The sequence below is a fragment of the Pongo pygmaeus genome, chromosome 19 (genome assembly GCF_028885625.2).
Source record: "Pongo pygmaeus isolate AG05252 chromosome 19, NHGRI_mPonPyg2-v2.0_pri, whole genome shotgun sequence".
NCBI lineage: Eukaryota > Metazoa > Chordata > Mammalia > Primates > Hominidae > Pongo > Pongo pygmaeus.
The window spans coordinates 100,791,350-100,808,657 of record NC_072392.2 but is presented as its reverse complement, the minus strand read 5'-3'; the positions used below and the strand labels follow the sequence as shown (position 1 = coordinate 100,808,657).

General features: G+C 49.0%; 1 protein-coding gene across 2 annotated transcripts in view; it reads right to left on the bottom strand.

Annotated features, from left to right (window-relative positions):
• Window positions 1–15,882, bottom strand: part of FOXK2 (forkhead box K2) — an 80,920-nt gene extending 65,038 nt beyond the window's left edge. The window contains exon 1 of one of the 2 annotated variants that reach the window (XR_008495223.2): window positions 15,304–15,853. Coding sequence is in view for 1 of the 2 variants with exons in the window: in XM_054459888.2 (XP_054315863.2) it covers window positions 15,304–15,725 (422 nt within the window). In the remaining variant the exon portion in view is untranslated. Of the gene's footprint in view, window positions 1–15,303 lie in introns of both variants that reach the window. The other variant, XM_054459888.2, reaches the window with a different exon arrangement.
• Window positions 15,883–17,308: the final 1,426 nt, after the last annotated feature.

The window sequence follows — 17,308 nt, the reverse complement described above, 5'->3', positions numbered from 1 at the left end:
AATTTTACAAATCCAAGAAGCTCAACAAACTCCAAGTAGGATAAACTCACAGGACCCAAAATAAACACATTTTCATCAAAGTGTTGAAAGACAAAAGACAAAAAAGAGAGAATCTTGACGGCAGCAAGAGATAAGCGACTGGATAACTGCTAACAGCTGACTTCTCATCAGAAATCACGAAAGCCAAGGCCGGGCACAGTGGCTCACGCCTGTAATCCCAGCACTTTAGGAGGCTGAGGCGGGTGGATAAGCTGAGGTCAGGAGTTCGAGACCAGCCTAACCAACATGTGGAAACCCTATCTGTACAAAAAATACAAAAATCAGCCAGGTGTGGTGGCAGGCACGCCTGTAATCCCAGCTACTCCGAAGGCTGAGGCAGGAGAATTGCTTAAACCTGGGAGGTGGAGGTTGCAGTGAGCCAAGATGGTGCCACTGCCCTCCAGCTGGGCGATAGAGCAAGAATCTGCCTCAAAAAAATGTGTGTTTTTCAGCACTCAATAATTAACAGGTAGATTTGTGTCAACAAGAAAATGCATAGCCTGAAAAACAGCTTTTAAGAGAGAACAAGATAAAAGATCCATGGAAAATAAAATATTACTTTTGGGGACATGTTTCAACGAGTTTGTTACCATCTGTAAGAGGAGACAGGAACAGGAGTGAATGCTGAGCCACCCAGTCACTAAAGTCAAATCTGGATGGGCTGAAGTGTGTGGTGAGAAGGATTAGAGCTAGAGACCATCTCATCTGCGATAAGGATGTGCTCCAGGAGCGCAATCCCAGGAGGGTCTCCTCCAGAGCTCTGCTGAAGTTCTCAGCAAGAAGGCGCCCGGCCCCTCCTCTAGCCCCAGGCATGAAGACCCAAGAGCCAGGTCTGTGCACATGCTCTACAGGAGAAGCAGAAGAGCAGCACCCGGTGCAAAGACTCGGGAACAACAAGCCACCAACTTCATGGTCTGACTTGTTCCTATATTAGAGCCGCAACAATTACCAAGCAGTATGACAAGTCATGTGCCCTGACACACATTATTAGAACATTTTTATTCAATTACAAGAAATTTTGTCCATGTGCAGCCAGGCTTCCACAGGTTACCCCTCTACCTATCAGCCATCTTTTCTTTTTTTTCAAGACGAGGTTTTGCTCTGCTGCCCAGACTCGAGTGTAATAGTGCAATCACAGTTCACAGCAGCCTCAACCTCCGAGGGTCAAGCGATCCTCCTACCTCGGCCTCCCAAGTAGCTAGGACTAGAGGCCCTCGCCACAACATCTGGCTATTTTTCTTTTTCTTTTTTTTTTTTTTTGAGACAGGGTCTTACTCAGTTGGGACTACAAGTGTGTGCCACCATGCCCGGCTATCTTATCTACCTATCCACCTGAGACAGGGTCTCCCCTTCTGTTGCCTGGGCTGGAGTGCACTGGTGTGATCTCGGCTCCCTGTAGCCTCCACCTCTTGGGCGCAAGTGATCCTCCAACCTCAGTGTCCCGAATAGCTGGGATTACAGCTGCGCACCACCACACCCAGCTAACCTACAGCTGCGCCAGGCCCAGCTAACCTACAGCTGCGCGCCACCATGCCCGGCTAACAAAATTCATGTCGTTTCAAGTCAATGATGGGCCGCATATATGAGGGTCCCGTTAAGATTATGATGGAGCTGAAAAATTCCTATTCCTAGCCATCGTGATGTCATAGTGCAATGAATTACTCATGAGTCTGGGGTGATGCTGGTGTCAACGAACCTACTACGCGAACAGCTGTATGAAAGTACAGCACATACAATCACGTACAATACGTAATACTTGATAATAATAAATGACTGTTACTGGTTATGTATTTACTGCACTATACTTTTTTTTTGAGACAAAGTCTCACTCCATCACCCAGGCTGGAGCACAGTGGCGCGGTCTCGGCTCACTACAACCTCTGCCTCCCGGGTTCAAGCGATTATCCTGCCTCAGCCTCCCCAGTAGCTGGGATTACAGGAGTGTGCTACCACGCCTGGCTAATTTTTTGCATTTTTAGTAGAGACGGGGTTTCACCATGTTGGTCAGGCTGGTCTCGAACTCCTGACCTCAGGTGATCCACCCGCCTCGGCCTCCCAAAGTGCTGGGATTACAGGCGTGAGCCACCACGCCCGGCAGCACTATACTTTTTATTGTTAATTTAGAGTATACTGCTTCTACTTATTTTTAAAAAGTTAACTATACAATAGCCCCAGGTAGGTCCTTCAGGAAGTATCCAGAAGAAGGCGTTATTATCACCGGAGGTGACAGCTCCATGCACGTTACTGCCCCTAAGAACTTTGGAGTGGGACAAGATGTGGAGGTAGAAGACAGTGATACTGCTGGTCCTGATCCTATGTAGGGCTAGGCTAGTGTGTGTTTCAGTCTTAGTTTTTAAACAAAAAAAGTTTAAAAAGAAAAAAAATAATCTTACAAACAGAAAAAAGCTTATCAAATAAGCATATAAAAATAGTTTTGTGCTCAGGCGTGGTGGCTCACACCTGTAATCCCAGCACTTTGGGAGGCCAAAGCAGGCGGATCACCTGAGGTCAGGAGTTCGAGACCAGCCTGGTCAACATGGCAAAACCCCATCTCTACTAAAAATACAAAAATTAGCCAGGCGAGGTGGCTACTTGGGAGGCTGATGCAGGAGAATCACTCGAACCCGGGAGGCAGAGGTTGCAGTGAGCCGCAATCACGCCACTGCACTCCAGCTTGGGCCACACAGTGAGATGCGGTCTCAGAAAAAAGCAAAAAATATTTTTTATGTCTGTACAATATGTGTTTTAAACTAAGTATTAGTTTATAAAGTAAAAAAAGTTATAGTATGTGAAGGCTAATAAATTATTTAAAATTTTTTTCTTTTACCTGACAAGAAAACTCTTTTTAAATATATTTAGGAGAGGCGCAGTGGCTCACACCTGTAATTTCAGCACTTTGGGAGGCCAAGGCGGACGGATCACCTGAGGTCAGGAGTTCAAGACCAGCCTAGCCAACATGGTGAAATCCCGTCTCTACTAAAAATGCAAAAATTAGCTGGGCATGGTCTCGGGTGCTGGTAATCCCAGCTACTCGGAAAGCTGAGGCAGAAGAATTGCTTGAACCCAGGAGGCAGAGGCTGCAGTGAGCCAAGATCGTGCCATTGCTCTGCAGCCTAGGCGACAAGAGCGAAACTCCATCTCAAAAAATAAATAAGCCGGGCGCAGTGGCTCACGCCTATAATCCCAGTACTTAGGGAGGCCAAGGCAGGCATTTGCCTGAGCTCAGGAGTTCGAGACCAGCCTGGACAACATGGTGAAACCCCATCTCTATTAAAATAAAATAAAATTAAATTAAATTAAAATAAATAAAATAAAATAAAATAACATAACATAACATAAAATAAAATAAACAAAACAAAACAAAATAATTAGCCAGGCGTGGCAGCGTGCGCCTGTAATCCCAGCTACTCGGGAAGCTGAGGCAGGAGAACTGCTTGGACCTGGGAGGCAGAGGTTGTGGTGAGCCAAGATCACGCCATTGCACTGCAGCCTGGGCGACAAGAGCGAAGCTCCTTCTCAAATAAAGTATAGCCTAAACGTCCAGTGTTTATGAAGTTGACAGTGGTGTACAGTCATGTCCCAGACCTTCACATTCACTCACCATTTACTCACTGACTCACCCAGTCCCGCAAGCTCTGCTGACACTAAGTGCTCTAGACTGTACCTTTATCTTTTGTACCTTATTTTTACTGTGCCTTTTCTGTTTTAATATGTTTAGATACACAAACACCATATTACAGCATTCAGTACAGTCACATGTTGCTTAAGTTTGTGCAGCACGTGGCTGTAGGAGCAACGGGATATACATACAGCCTGGGTGTGTAGCAGGCTGTGTCATCTAGGTTTGTACAAGTATGCTCTATGATGTTCGCACAACAATGAAATCACCTAACAATGCATTTCTCAGAATGATTTCCACCGTTAAGTGATGCATGAACTGTACAAGGCCAAAAAAGTCACTTTAGGGAGTCTACCATCAACAAAAACAAAAAAAGGTGGGAGCAACTGTAGAATCAGAAGTGAATTTAATCTGACTTACATTTATAACTGTTTTACATGGTTTCCTATGGTACAGTATTCACCCAATCCAAACTCAGAAGCCCATATCCAACCAATTCAGCAATAAACATTTGAGTCCTATTGAGTACCCAGAATTCCTGGAGGAGGTCACCCAGGGGTCAAAGGCTACAACCCCAGGAAGTGTACAACATAAAGATGAATCAGCCCAACCCACAGAACACTTACATGCAGTTCACGCAAGTGTACAGGATTTGAGTTGTGTTAATTACGTGTGGACAAGTCCAGGGGGAAGCTTGGCAAACTGGGAACAGGTCCTCAAGGAGGACCCAGAACAGACAGTTTATATTTAAACCACATCTTCTTCCACCCAGCTCAAATAGCTATAAAAATGATGTTCATTATCCTAACATCCTCCAACAGCTCAGAAATGGCAAAAACACAGAATTTTTAAAACATTCTCTATACACTCAAAATGCTATTGCATTCTGAAAAATACAAGACCAAAAAAGCCACTTTGAAAACACAACAGTAGACCGGGCACAGTGACTCACGCCTGTGATCCCAGCACTCTGGGAGGCCGAAGCAGGCGTATCGCCTGAGGTCAGGAGTTCGAGACCAGCCTGGCCCACGTGGTGAAACCCCGTCTCTACTAAAAATACAAAAATTAGCAGGGCGTGGTGGTGGGCGCCTGTAATCCCAGCTACTTGGGAGACTGAGGCAGGAGAATTGCTTGAACCCGGGAGGAGGAGGTTGCAGTGAGCTGAGATGGCGCCATTGCACTCCAGCCTGGGTGACAGAGTGAGACTCCATCTCAAAAAAAAAAAAAAAAAAAAACACAACAGTAGTTTTAAATTTCCTTATTTCGGCTTTTCTCTTTTTTTTTTTTGAGATGGAGTTTTGCTCTTGTTGCCCAGGCTGGAGTTCAAGTGATTCTCCTGCCTTAGCCTCCCGAGTAGCTGGGATTACAGGCACGCGCCACCACACCCGGCTAATTTTGTATTTTTAGTAGACATGGGGTTTCTCCATGTTGGTCAGGCTGGCCTCGAACTCCCAACCTCAGGAGATCCGCCTGCCTTGGCCACCCAAAGTGCTGGGATGACAGGCATGACCCAACGTGCCTGACCTATTTCACATTTTCTATATTCCATCTGTTCAAATAAAAGTCAAAAGATGAGTTTTCTTACTGCCGATTATTAACGACTGAACACCATTAAAAACAGCACCTTAAGAGCCGTCTTTCCCAGCGTGGCTGTGCTAACAATGACGTCACATCATCAGTTCATTCCCCAGTGGAACCAGCAACACAAAAAACTGGAACAATTCAGCTACAGCTCATTGTCTTTTTTCCCACTAAAGATAAATGTTCTCAGAATATCTGTATCAATGTAACCAAGGTATTCCTAGTTCTCAGAATATTTGTATCAGCCTAATTAAGTCAATAAATACGACTAAAAGAATACATTACAAACGTTAACAATGTTAGGCTACTACTGCCTTAAGGGACCTAGTTGGATCTTCTTACAACAAGGGATAGCAAGACAGAACTGCATTCCGAGAGTGTCCTTTCAAAGCTGCAAAGGGAGGAGTTATCTAGTGACTCTGCAACGAGTCTCAACCCCCAGGCTCTGTTTTAGAAAAGGCACTTTCAGGTGGGGCGCCATGGCTCACGCCTGTAATCCCAGCACTTTGGGAGGCCGAGGCGAGCGGATCACCTGAGGTCAGAAGTTCGAGATCAGCCTGGCCAACATGGTGAAACCCTGTCTACTAAAAATACAAAAATTAGCCGGGCGTGGTGGCACGCGCCTGTAATCCCAGGTACTCAGGAGGCTAAGGCAGGAGAATCACTTGAACCTGGGAGGCGGACGTTGCAGTGAGCCGAGATCGTGCCACTGCATTCCAGCCTGGATGACAGAGCAGGACTCCATCTTCAAAAACAAACAAACAAAAAATTAGCCGGCGTGGTGGCACGTGCCTGTAATTCCAGCTACTCAGGAGGCTGAGGCAGGAGAATCGCTTGAACCCGGGAGGTGGACACTGCAATGAGCCGAGATCACACCACTGCACTTCAGCCTGGGCAACAGAGCAAGACCCTGTTTCAAAAAAAAAAAAAAAGGCGCTTTCAAGTATAATTTGAACAGATGCTTTGGTAGCATAAAGGTTTTAAGCAGGAATCATCTGTAAAAAAAATTATCAAAACTTACCACCAGTAGGACCAAGAGTCATAATCAACTTTTATTATATTATCAACTGATAGGTTGCTATGCAACAGGCGGCTCTCCCCTCCTGTGTCCTGTGCATTGTAAGATTTTTTAGCGGCATCCCTGGCCTCTGTCCACTAGATGCCAGTAGCACCAGTCCTCCCAGTCTATGCCAATCAAATGTGTCTCCAGACACTGTCATACATCCCAGGGAGGGGAAGGAGGCAGACTCACCCTGGTGTCGTGCTCCAATGCCCTTCACAGGACAAAGAACACAAGCATTCCATCTCAAATGACAAACTGCAGCAAAAACCAAATACTGTCTAGAAATCTATGGAATTCTCAGCAGAGCACTTTCTCTGTTCCTAACAAATCAGCAGAGATGTTTGAAGCCCAACGTGCCCTCTAAACTGGTGTGCATGAGGAAAGCAGGGCCGCAGGGGCTGTGGCTCTGGCACGAGGTACTTCCTGGTCTCCCTGCCACCACTTCCTAGGTGCAGCTGTAACACCTTGTTCCGTGCTCAAAGCCCGCTTCACATTGTAGAGATGGTAATGTGTGCCTTAAACATGCCCTCCTGTACTGCATTTTAGCAGCAAATTCAAGAATTCCTCATGAAAAAGTGTGGAGGTTGATTTACTATGACTGTCATTATTCAAGATATTATAAATTGCTCCAAAAACCAAACATAAAAGAAAACAAGAGCCCCACAAAAATGTTAAACAGATAAGACTACCCAAATGCCAACTGCTTTCATTAAAAGCTTCCTTAATTTAGAAACCCTCTTTTCTTCATTTTCCAAAAAAACCTTTCTCTTCAACAAAGCAAGAATAGTTACATTTTCACAATGGAAAAATCTGCTGTTACTATAACAGCCTCATCTCCTGGAATATTTCCACCAATCATGCATGGAGCTGTGCTGTACTTCTGTAACCGCAGGTCTAAATGGGACCTGCCAGTAAATGGGGGAGCCACGCCTGACTACAATCACCTCACTATTAATAAATGATCAGCACTTGAAAACATGTATAAGCCAGGTGGGATGGCTCACGCCTGCAATCCCAGCACTTTGGCAGACTGAGGTGGGGGGACCGCTTGAGGACAGGAATTTGCGACCAGCCTGGGCAACACAGCGAGACCCCAGGTCCAGAAAAAATAAATTAGCCCTGAATGGCCATGCAGGCCTGTACTCTCAGCTACACGGGAGACTGAGGTGGGAGGATCGCTTGAGTCCAGGAGCTCAAGGCTGCAGTGAGCTATGATGGCGCCACTGTACTCCAGCCTGGGTAACAGAGTGAGACTCTAAATAATAAAATAAAAGGAACACAGAGTTTTACCACTGGAAGAAGTACTAAACACTAGGTGAGACAGAAGTAAGTTGGTTACTGGGTTTTTAACTTAAAGTAACAATTATGCTAAAATAGCTGCACTGTGTTCTGTGCCTACAAATCAGTGATAACAATGTATCTCAATTTGCCAAATGAATATTTTGGGTTTTGAGACACAGTCTTGCTATGTCACCCAAGCTGGAATACAGTGGCGCCATCTCGGCTCACCACAACCTTCACCCTATGGGTTCAAGTGATTATCCTGCCCCAGCCTCCTGAGTTGCTGGGATTACAGGCACCCGCCACCACGTCCAGTTAATTTTTATATTTTTAGTAGAGTCGGAGTTTCACCATGTTGGCCAGGCTGATCTCGAACTCCTGACCTCAGGAGATCCACCTGTCTTGGCTTCCCAAAGTGCTGGGATTACAGGCAAGAGCCACCGGGCCCAGCCAAAATTTCTTTAAAAGCTATCTCTACTAAAAATACAAAAATTAGCTGGCATAGTGGTGCACGCCTGTAATCCCAGATCCTCGGGAGGCTGAGGCAGGAGAATCGCTTGAACGCGGGAGGAGGAGCTTAAATACACAGTAGTTATTAAAGGCAACTGATTTGTACACTGAACACTTTCCAAAGTGCAAAGCGGCATTTGCCCTCTGCTATGAACCTCCCTTTATTTATGCCAACACATGCCAACTCCTGTGTCCCAGGCTCAGCTCCACTTACAAGCTTGTCAGGAGTGTCAGGTCGCAAAACGAAGGCATTTCAGCCACCCTTGCAGCCCTTCAATACGGAAACACACCAGACTTTCCTAGTAGCTCTGTTCCGACCTGCTCTGCTCAGCTCTTCAAACAAGACAATCTCGTTTTCTTTCCCACTGGGAGCTGTCCTCCTTCACACATCGTCTGCTGTCTACTCTGCCAAAGAGCTGACCAGGCCTCAAATCCATTTCTTTCTTTCTTTCTTTTTTTTTTTTTTTTTTTTTGTTTGAGACGGAGTCTCGCTCTGTCGCCCAGGCTGGAGTGCAGTGGCGCGATCTCGGCTCACTGCAAGCTCCACCTCCCGGGTTCCCGCCATTCTCCTGCCTCAGCCTCCCGAGTAGCTGGGACTACAGGCACCCGCCACCACACCTGGCTAATTTTTTAATTTATTGTATTTTTAGTAGAGATGAGGTTTCACCGTGTTAACCAGGATGGTCTCAATCTCCCGACCTCATTGTCCGCCCGCCTCGGCCTCCCAAAGTGCTGGGATCACAGGCGGGAGCCACCGCGCCCGGCCTCAACTCCAATTTCTTGGTGGTTCCTTCAGCCACTTCACCTTAGTGATGAGGTTTCCACTCTTCCTAACCCTAATCTCAACTCTGCTCTCCTTGCAAGGCCCCCACTTTACATGCACTCCTTCTGCCTCCACTCCCTCCTCACTCTCCAGCCCTATGTCCAGCCTCCTTCCTTATCCTGGAGACAACAGCCCTCTCAAAGGCTGCCCAAGACTTCCTGATTGCCAAGCCATGTCCCTTGGCCATCTCCTTCCCAGGACGCCCTCCTTCTTACTTCTTCTTTCTGGTACTGGGATTCTCTGGGAAGCTCAGTTCTGCCCATCCACATTCTGAGTAGGACAGAATCACTGTGAGTTCCCTCAATTCATTTATTGGAGTCTCCACCTGGAAAGCTCCAGAAGCCACTGACTGTCGGCTCACCTCTCTCCAGTCTTCACCTTGGAAGATACCGTCTCTGATTTAATGAGCAAGTCTTCAAATGTGACATTACCAAACACCATCTGCCACATAAGAAAGTGTGGAATTCATGCCACATAAAGTGTGGGATTCATGCCACGTAAGAAAGAAAAAGTATGGGATTCATGCCACATAAGAAAGTGTGGAATTTATGCCACATAAGAAAGAAAGTGCGGGATTCATGCCACATAAGAAAGAAAGTGCGGGATTCATGCCACGTAAGAAAGAAAGTGCGGGATTCATGCCACATAAGAAAGTGCGGGATTCATGCCACGTAAGAAAGTAAGTGCGGGATTCATGCCACATAAGAAAGAAAGTGCGGGATTCATGCCACATAAGAAAGAAAGTGCGGGATTCATGCCACATAAGAAAGAAAGTGTGGGATTCATGCCACGTAAAAAAGAAAGTGTGGGATTCATGCCACGTAAGAAAGAAAGTGTGGAATTCATGCCACATAAGAAAGAAAGTGTGGAACTACCACTAGGTAGAACTGATAGAGTTTATTTGGCATAGGACAGGGGTCACTTTTCTAAATAAACAGAGTTTTAGTTTAGCACGTTAAATAGCTGTAGGCAATAGTAAATTCAACTTGTTCTATTTATATTTGACTATTAGATATTCTGGGATCTTAATATTCTGGGATCTTACTGATCAGAATGTGTCAAATTCATTTGACATTTTCAAAGTATAAACAACTGTTAAAGAGTTGCCTATTTTTATTCATAAATTATACTTAGTTTGTTACCATGGCAACAAAAATAGCAACAACAAACCCAAACTGTCCTGTCCAATTGATCTTCCTAAAAAACACTTTACTAATCATAGGCTCCAGACCAGGCCCTTGGACAAATAAGAACCTTGTCCTCGACCGGGCGCAGTAGCTCACACCTGTAATCCCAGCACTTTGGGAGGCCGAGGCGGGCAGATGACCTGAGGTCAGGAGTTCTGACCAGCCTGGCCAACATGGTGAAACCCCGTCTCTACTAAAAATACAAAAAAAATTAGCCGGGCGTGGTGGCACGTACCTGTAGTCTCAGCTACTTGGGAGGCTGAGACACAAGAATTGCTTGAATCCAAGAGGCGGAGGCTGCAGTGAGCCAAGATTGCGCCACTGCACTCCCGCCTGGGCAACAAAGCGAGATTCCGTCTCAAAAAATAGATAAATAAATAAATAAAATACAAATACAAAAATTAGCTGGGGTAGTGGCGGGCATCTATAATCCCAGCTACTCGGGAGGCTGAGCCAGGATAATCACTTGAACCCAGGAGGCGGAGGTTGCAGTGAGCCGAGATCGTGCCACTGCACCCCAGCCTAGGTGACAGAGCAAGACTGATAAAAAAAAAAAAAAAGTCACCTTGTCCTCAAAGAGGGCATTTCAGTCTATCACTGGCAAAGTAAAAACACTCCCCACCAGACCCAGGCAGACCTCACGCTCCAGCTGCTCCAAAGTCTCTTCCAGCCTGAATTGCAGGTTCTCCAGAGCCAGGCTACAGGGCCAGCCACACGTGGGAGGCAACCTCCACCGGCTCACCGCCAAGAGCCCTGCCAGGTGGGGCCCAGACACCCCCATGGAGCCCACCCTCCAGTCTCCCAGGAACACCTGTGCCTCCAGTCAGTCAAAGGCTCTGAGAGAGGAAAACGCTGCCTTTCTTTACACACAGCCCTGCGTCCTGTGTATCCAAAAATCAAGGACTTGAAGAAGCCATTTGTTTTCCGGAAAACCACACACTCTGACAATCTTGTACACACTGAGCCCCCACCCAACCACACCGGGCTCGAGGCTCCCCAGCCACTGTGGAAACAGTACTTGGATCCACATCTTAGTCAAATTATTAAAATACAGCAGACAAGAACAGGATCATAGTCCTCATCTTTCTCTCTTCCCCCACATTAATACATTATTTAGTATTTCAATGAAATGAGCCAAATTTTAAACCTAAACTACTTATGTACTCTTGCAAATTTTCTGATAATTTTTTATATAAATTCAAAACACAAATTCATTTTGAAGTTGGAATTGGAATAAAATCATTGTGGTTCAAATAAGAGACCAACGACGCGTTGTTACATTATTTTCTAACTCTACAGTGATGTTGAATTTAATAGACAAATCTGAAATCAGCATTAATAATATTTCAGCCTTAGGATGGGCGCAGTGGCTCACGCCTGCAATCCCAGCACTTTGGGAGGCGGAGGAGGGATGGATCACCTGAGCTCAGGAGTTTGAGACCAGCCTGGCCAACACGGTGAAATCCTGTTGCTACAAAAAACACAAAGCCAGGCACGGTGGTGGGCTCCTGTAATCCCAGTTACTCGGGAGGCTGAGGCAGGAGAATGGCTTGAATCCAAGAGGCCAAGGTTGCAGTGAGCCAAGATCACGCCACTGCACTCCAGCCTGGGCAACAGAGTGAGACTGGTAATAATACTTTGGCCTTTACATAATTACGCTAAGTTACGTGTGCTTTTAAGCTTATACATTTAATTTTATTTTTAAACTTAAAAAGAACTTGTATCATCAACCTGAACACTGAGTTTAAATTCAGAAAAAAAGATTTTAGGGCCAGGTGTGGTGGCTCACATCTGTAATCCCAGCACTTTGGGAGGCAGAGGCGAGCAGATCACCTGAGGTCAGGAGTTCAAGCCCAGCCTGACCAACATGGATTAACCCTGTCTCTACTAAAAATACAAAATTAACTGGGTGTGGTGGTGTAGTGCACACCTGTAATCCCAGGTACTCAGGAGGCTGAAGCAGGAGACTCGCTGGAGCCCAGGAGGCGGAGGTTGCAGTGAGCCGAGATCATACCATTGCACTCCAGCCTGGGCAACAAGAGCGAAAAACTGTCTTAAAAAAAAAAAAAAGATTTTAAACAATTTATCTGCATTTCACTGGTACCAATTCCTTATGATTTATTCCATTAACCTGTGTCACTGCCCTACACCACAAATTTGGAAATGATCCCTTACAAAAAAGGAAGTGCTGAAATATCCTCTAGGTTAATAACTTAATCCACACTGTACAAATGCTGAACTCCCCTCTGTGAGAAAAGCCCCTCATCCCCTTGTGTGCTCAGTACCGGGAGAGGTTCCCAGGCCCAGGAGAAGTCCAGGATACATGTTCGCCTCGGTGGCCACAAGACTCTTCCCTGAGCACAAGTGGGAGGCCCAGCCTCCATCTCACTGCCCTTCTTACTCATCTCTACTGCAAGACTCATTCCTACTGTTCAAAAGGTCCGAATTTGGCCAGGCATGGTGGCTCACAGCTGTAATCCCCGCACTTTGGAAGGCCGAGGCAGGTGGATCACGAGGTCAGGAGATCAAGACCATCCTGGCCAACACGGTAAAACCCCGTCTCTACTAAAAATACAAAAATTAGCTGGGTGTGGTGGCATGTGCCTGTAATCCCAGCTACTCGGGAGGCGGAGGTTGCAGCAAGCCAAGATCGCGCCATTGTACTCCAGCCTGGCAACAGAGCAAGACTCCGTCTCACAAAAACAAGGTCTGAATTCTGGCTCTCACTGAAAGGTCAACTTATCTCCATGTTTATCATGTTAGCATGTGCAGAATTCAATTCAATACAAATGGTTCTGGCTGAATGGTGAGGAGAATTTTCTTTAAAAACTCAAAATCGGGCCAGGCGCGGTGGCTCACGCCTGTAATCCCAGCACTTTGGGAGGCCGAGGCGGGCAGATCATGAGGTCAGGAGATGGAGACCATCCTGGCTAGCATGCTGAAACCCCGTCTTTACTAAAAATACAAAAAAAAATTAGCTAGTGGTAGTGGCAGGCGCCTGTAGTCCCAGCTACTCGGGAGGCTGAGGCAGGAGAATGGTGTGAACCCTGGAGGCATAGCTTACAGTGAGCCGAGATTGCGCCACTGCACTCCAGCCTGGGGGACAGAGCAAGACTCCGTCTCCGGGGAAAAAAAAAAAAAAAAAAAATCCAAAAAACTCAAAATCTTGGCCAGGTGTCTGGGAGTGGTGAGATCATAGCTCACACCTGTAATCCCAGCCTGGAATGCAGTGGTGCAATCATAGCTCACAGCAACTTCAAAATCCTGAGCACTGGGGCAGGAGGATCGCTTGTGCCCGGGAGTTTGAGGCTGCAGTGAGCTGTCATCATACCAGTACACTCCAGGCTAGGTAACAGACACCGTGTCTCAAAATCAAAAACAAACAAAAACTGAAGATCCCCACAGTAGACGCATAACTTCCTTTGTTGTGACACAGTATTTTGTAAAAAAAAAAAAATGTCAGATTAAAGCGTAGCCATTAGGACCCTACCATTGATTTCATACCGTCTACAGTATAAACACACATAAATAGCATTTTCACTTGAAAATTTCTTTTTTTTTTTTTTTTTTGAGACGGAGTCTTCCTCTGTCCCCCAGGCTGGAGTGCAGTGGTGCGATCTCGGCTGGCTGCAAGCTCCACCTCCAGGGTTCACATTCTCCTGCCTCAGCCTCCCGAGTAGCTGGGACTACAGGCGCCTGCCACCACGCCGGGCTATTTTTTTTTTTTTTTTTTTTTTGTATTTTTAGTAGAGACGGGGTTTCACCGTGTTAGCCAGAATGGTCTCAACCTCCTGACCTCGTGATCCGCCCGCCTCGGCCTCCCAAAGTGCTGGGATTACAGGCGTGAGCCACCGTGCCCGGCCTGAAAATAACATTCTTTAAAATGCTACTACCAAAGTTTAAGGAATATGCTGGTGCACCTTTCCATGCTAAGAAACACAACAGCGCATGCGCACACACACAACACGCAAGTCAAGAAGAAAAGCAACAGCTCTTACCAGCATCTCCAACAACTGAAAGCGTTAAAAATTCCAATTTGTAGGCCAGGCGCGGTGGCTCACGCCTGTAATCCCAGCACTTTGGGAGGCCGAGGCGGGTGGATCACGAGGTCAGGAGTTCCATACCAGCCTGGCCAAGATGGTGAAACCCCGTCTCTACTAAAAATACAAAAAATTAGCCGGGCGCGGTGGCAGGCGCCTGTAATCCCAGCTACTCGGGAGGCTGAGGCAGGAGAACCGCTTGAACTCAGAGGGCGGAGATTGCAGTGAGCCGAGATCGCGCCACTGCACTCCGGCCTGAGCGACAGAGTGAGACTCCGTCTCAAAAAACAAAAAAATTCCAGTTTGTGTGGACAAAGGCTGTACTTGCAATGATCTAGAAGCGAGCCCCTGAGGAATAATTAGCATTTCCTAGACAGCAAGTTTGTGTTTCAAGCAGAGTAAATGATAACTTCATAAAACCACAGGACCAAGCTAAATTGTTTTGTAGCAGGATAGACAGTTCCCTATGAGGCTGACTTAACACTTTACATGACCTTATAATAATTCCTAATCAACTGTCTTTTTGTAGAAGTTATGTGAAAAGCATCTAGTTTTCCCTAAATTTTAAGGTTGAGAGCACAGATTGAAAATCCATCATGCTTGAAGCGTCTTCCAATTTGGGCTACTGAAAACACGGCAGGGAAAAAGGAGTCCTTCCTGCTTAAAACACGGCACTCTTGAAACAGCTCACTACTGAAAACGAGTGAACAACAACAACAAAAAAAGACAACAGACAACCCTTCATCGGTTAAGAGACACAGATTTCAGTTCGCGGCAGTTCCTCCCACCGCACACCGTTTTAACATTTCTGTTCAGCGCGACCTCGCTGCGGGTTAGGGACAGCACGCGCGAATTCCCCACACGCACAGAACCCAGAAACCTTGACCCGCGCGCGCAGCCGCCCGCAGCCCCGGCTCCAGGAAGGGGGAAAGACGGGGGGCTGCACCTGCCAGGAGGGGGACCGGGAGGACGGGGGTCGGGGCCAGGGACCGTCGAGGGTTGGGATCCAGCCGGGGCCTGGGTCCCACTGGTGGTCCCGGCCGCGGGACGGAGTCGGGCCCCCGCTCGTGGGTGGTCCCGGGCCTGGGCGCGGGTCCCGTCCCGTCCTGCCGGGCGCTGCAGGCCGCAGATCCCGCCCGCCCCGCCCCGAGGCCACTCACACGCGCGGCAGCTGCAGCGGCGGCGCCCCGCGCCTCTGGAACACGCCGTCCACGAATACGCCGTTCTTGCCCAGGCAGCGCAGGTAGAAATCGCCGCCGGCGTCGGGCCTGGGCTGCGCGGGCGGCAGCTCCGGAGCGGCCCCGCCATGGCCGCCGCCGCCGCCCGGGGGCGTGAAGATCTCGAGGTGGCGCCGGGAGATGAAGCTCGAGTGGCCCATGCTCACGTCCACCGAGCCCTGCGACGAGTTGCGGCCGATGGTCACCGAGCGCTTCTTCATCAGATACTCGAACTCGCGGCCCTCCAGGCGCGCCACGGCCCAGCCGCCCGGCGGGGACCCGCCGCCCCCGGCCCCGCCGCCCCCGGCCCCGCCGCCCGCGGGTGGCGTGCCCGCGCCCGAGAGCGCCGCCGCGGCCGCCGCCATGGGCCTGCGTGAGGGCCCCCGGGCCGCTCCGCGCGGGCGCCGGTGGCGCGGGCCGAGGCCCAGGCCGCGCGGATCGTCGGCCGCCGCGCACCGGAGCTGAGGGAGGGGGCCGAGCCGAGGCCGCCGGCCGGCGAGCGAGAGAGCGGCGGCGAGGGGCGGGAGCACGCGCGGCCGCGCCACCGAGCCGGCACGCCGGGCCCGCCCCTAGCTGACGGACGGCTACGCCGGCCAATGGGGGCGGCGTACGGCAGTGGGGCTACCGAGGCAGGCCAATGGCAAGACACGTCGCACCAAGCTGCCGGCACGTCAGGCGGCGACGCCCGACGCAGTCCCGACTCCGGGCGCCGCGGAAAACCCGGGGCGGACGACCGGGAGCCCGCGCGGGATCGGGGCTGGCGCGGGGCTGGCGCGGGGTCGGCGCGGGCGCGGGAGCTCGGGGGTCTGAGCCCGGCCTGGCAGTGCCTTAGACGCGGCGGGCGGGACCAGGCCCAAGGTCACAGCGGGCGCCAGGCACGCGGCGGCCCCCAACCCGGCGTGAACGCCTGGGTGCGGATAGGCGGCCGCCCGTGCGCCCAGGCCCGGCCGCCAAGCGGCCTTTTCCCCGCAAGGTGCGGGAACATCGCGGAGGGGCCGCAGGCCGCGTGGCCTCAGACCCAGGGGACCCGGTGACACGTTCGTTTTTAACCAGCAGCTCCAGGACTGGATGTCGTTATCATTCCTGGCTAGCGGGTCATGTCAGTGTGTCAAAACTGTCCTGCAAAATACGCAGAAGTTCTGAATCACATTTACTTAACTGTCGTCAGCACACAGTTTAAAAATATACACGAGGCCAGGCGCGGTGGCTCACGCCTGTAATCCCAGCGCTTTGGGAGGCCGAGGCGAGCGGATCACCTGAGGTCAGGAATTCGAGACCAGCCTAGCCCAACATGGTGAAATCCCAGCTCTACTAAAAATAAAAAATAAAAAATAAAAAACAGCCGGGCGTGGTGGTGCACACCTGCAGTCCTAGCTACTCAGGAGGCTGAGGCAGGAGAATTGCTTAAACCTGGGAGGCGGAGGCAGGAGAATTGCTTCAACCTGGGAGGTGGAGGTTGCAGTGAGCCGAGATCACGTCACTGCACTTCAGTCTGGGCAACAAGAGTGAAACTACGTCTCATATGTATATATATGAACTATATATATATATATATATATATATGAACTCTCATGAACGAATAGTTAATATCTTAACCAATCTGATACTAAGTTTTTAAAACAGAATTTCGCCACCGTTTAAAAAATTACAAGATCTCATCTAAATCAAGATGTTTACTAATCAATGAAACTCCTTCCATTAAAAAGACAAAATCCTGTGGCCGGGCGCGGTGGCTCATACCTGTAATCCCAGCGCTTTGGGAAGCCGAGGCGGGTGGATCACAAGGTCAGGAGTTCAAGACCATCCTGACCAACATAGTAAAAGCCCGTCTCTACTAAAAATACAAAAATTAGCCAGGCATGGTGGGGCATGCCTGCAGTCCCACCTACTTGGGAGGCTGAGGCAGGAGAATCGCTTGAACCCGGGAGGCGGAGGTTGTGGTGAGCAG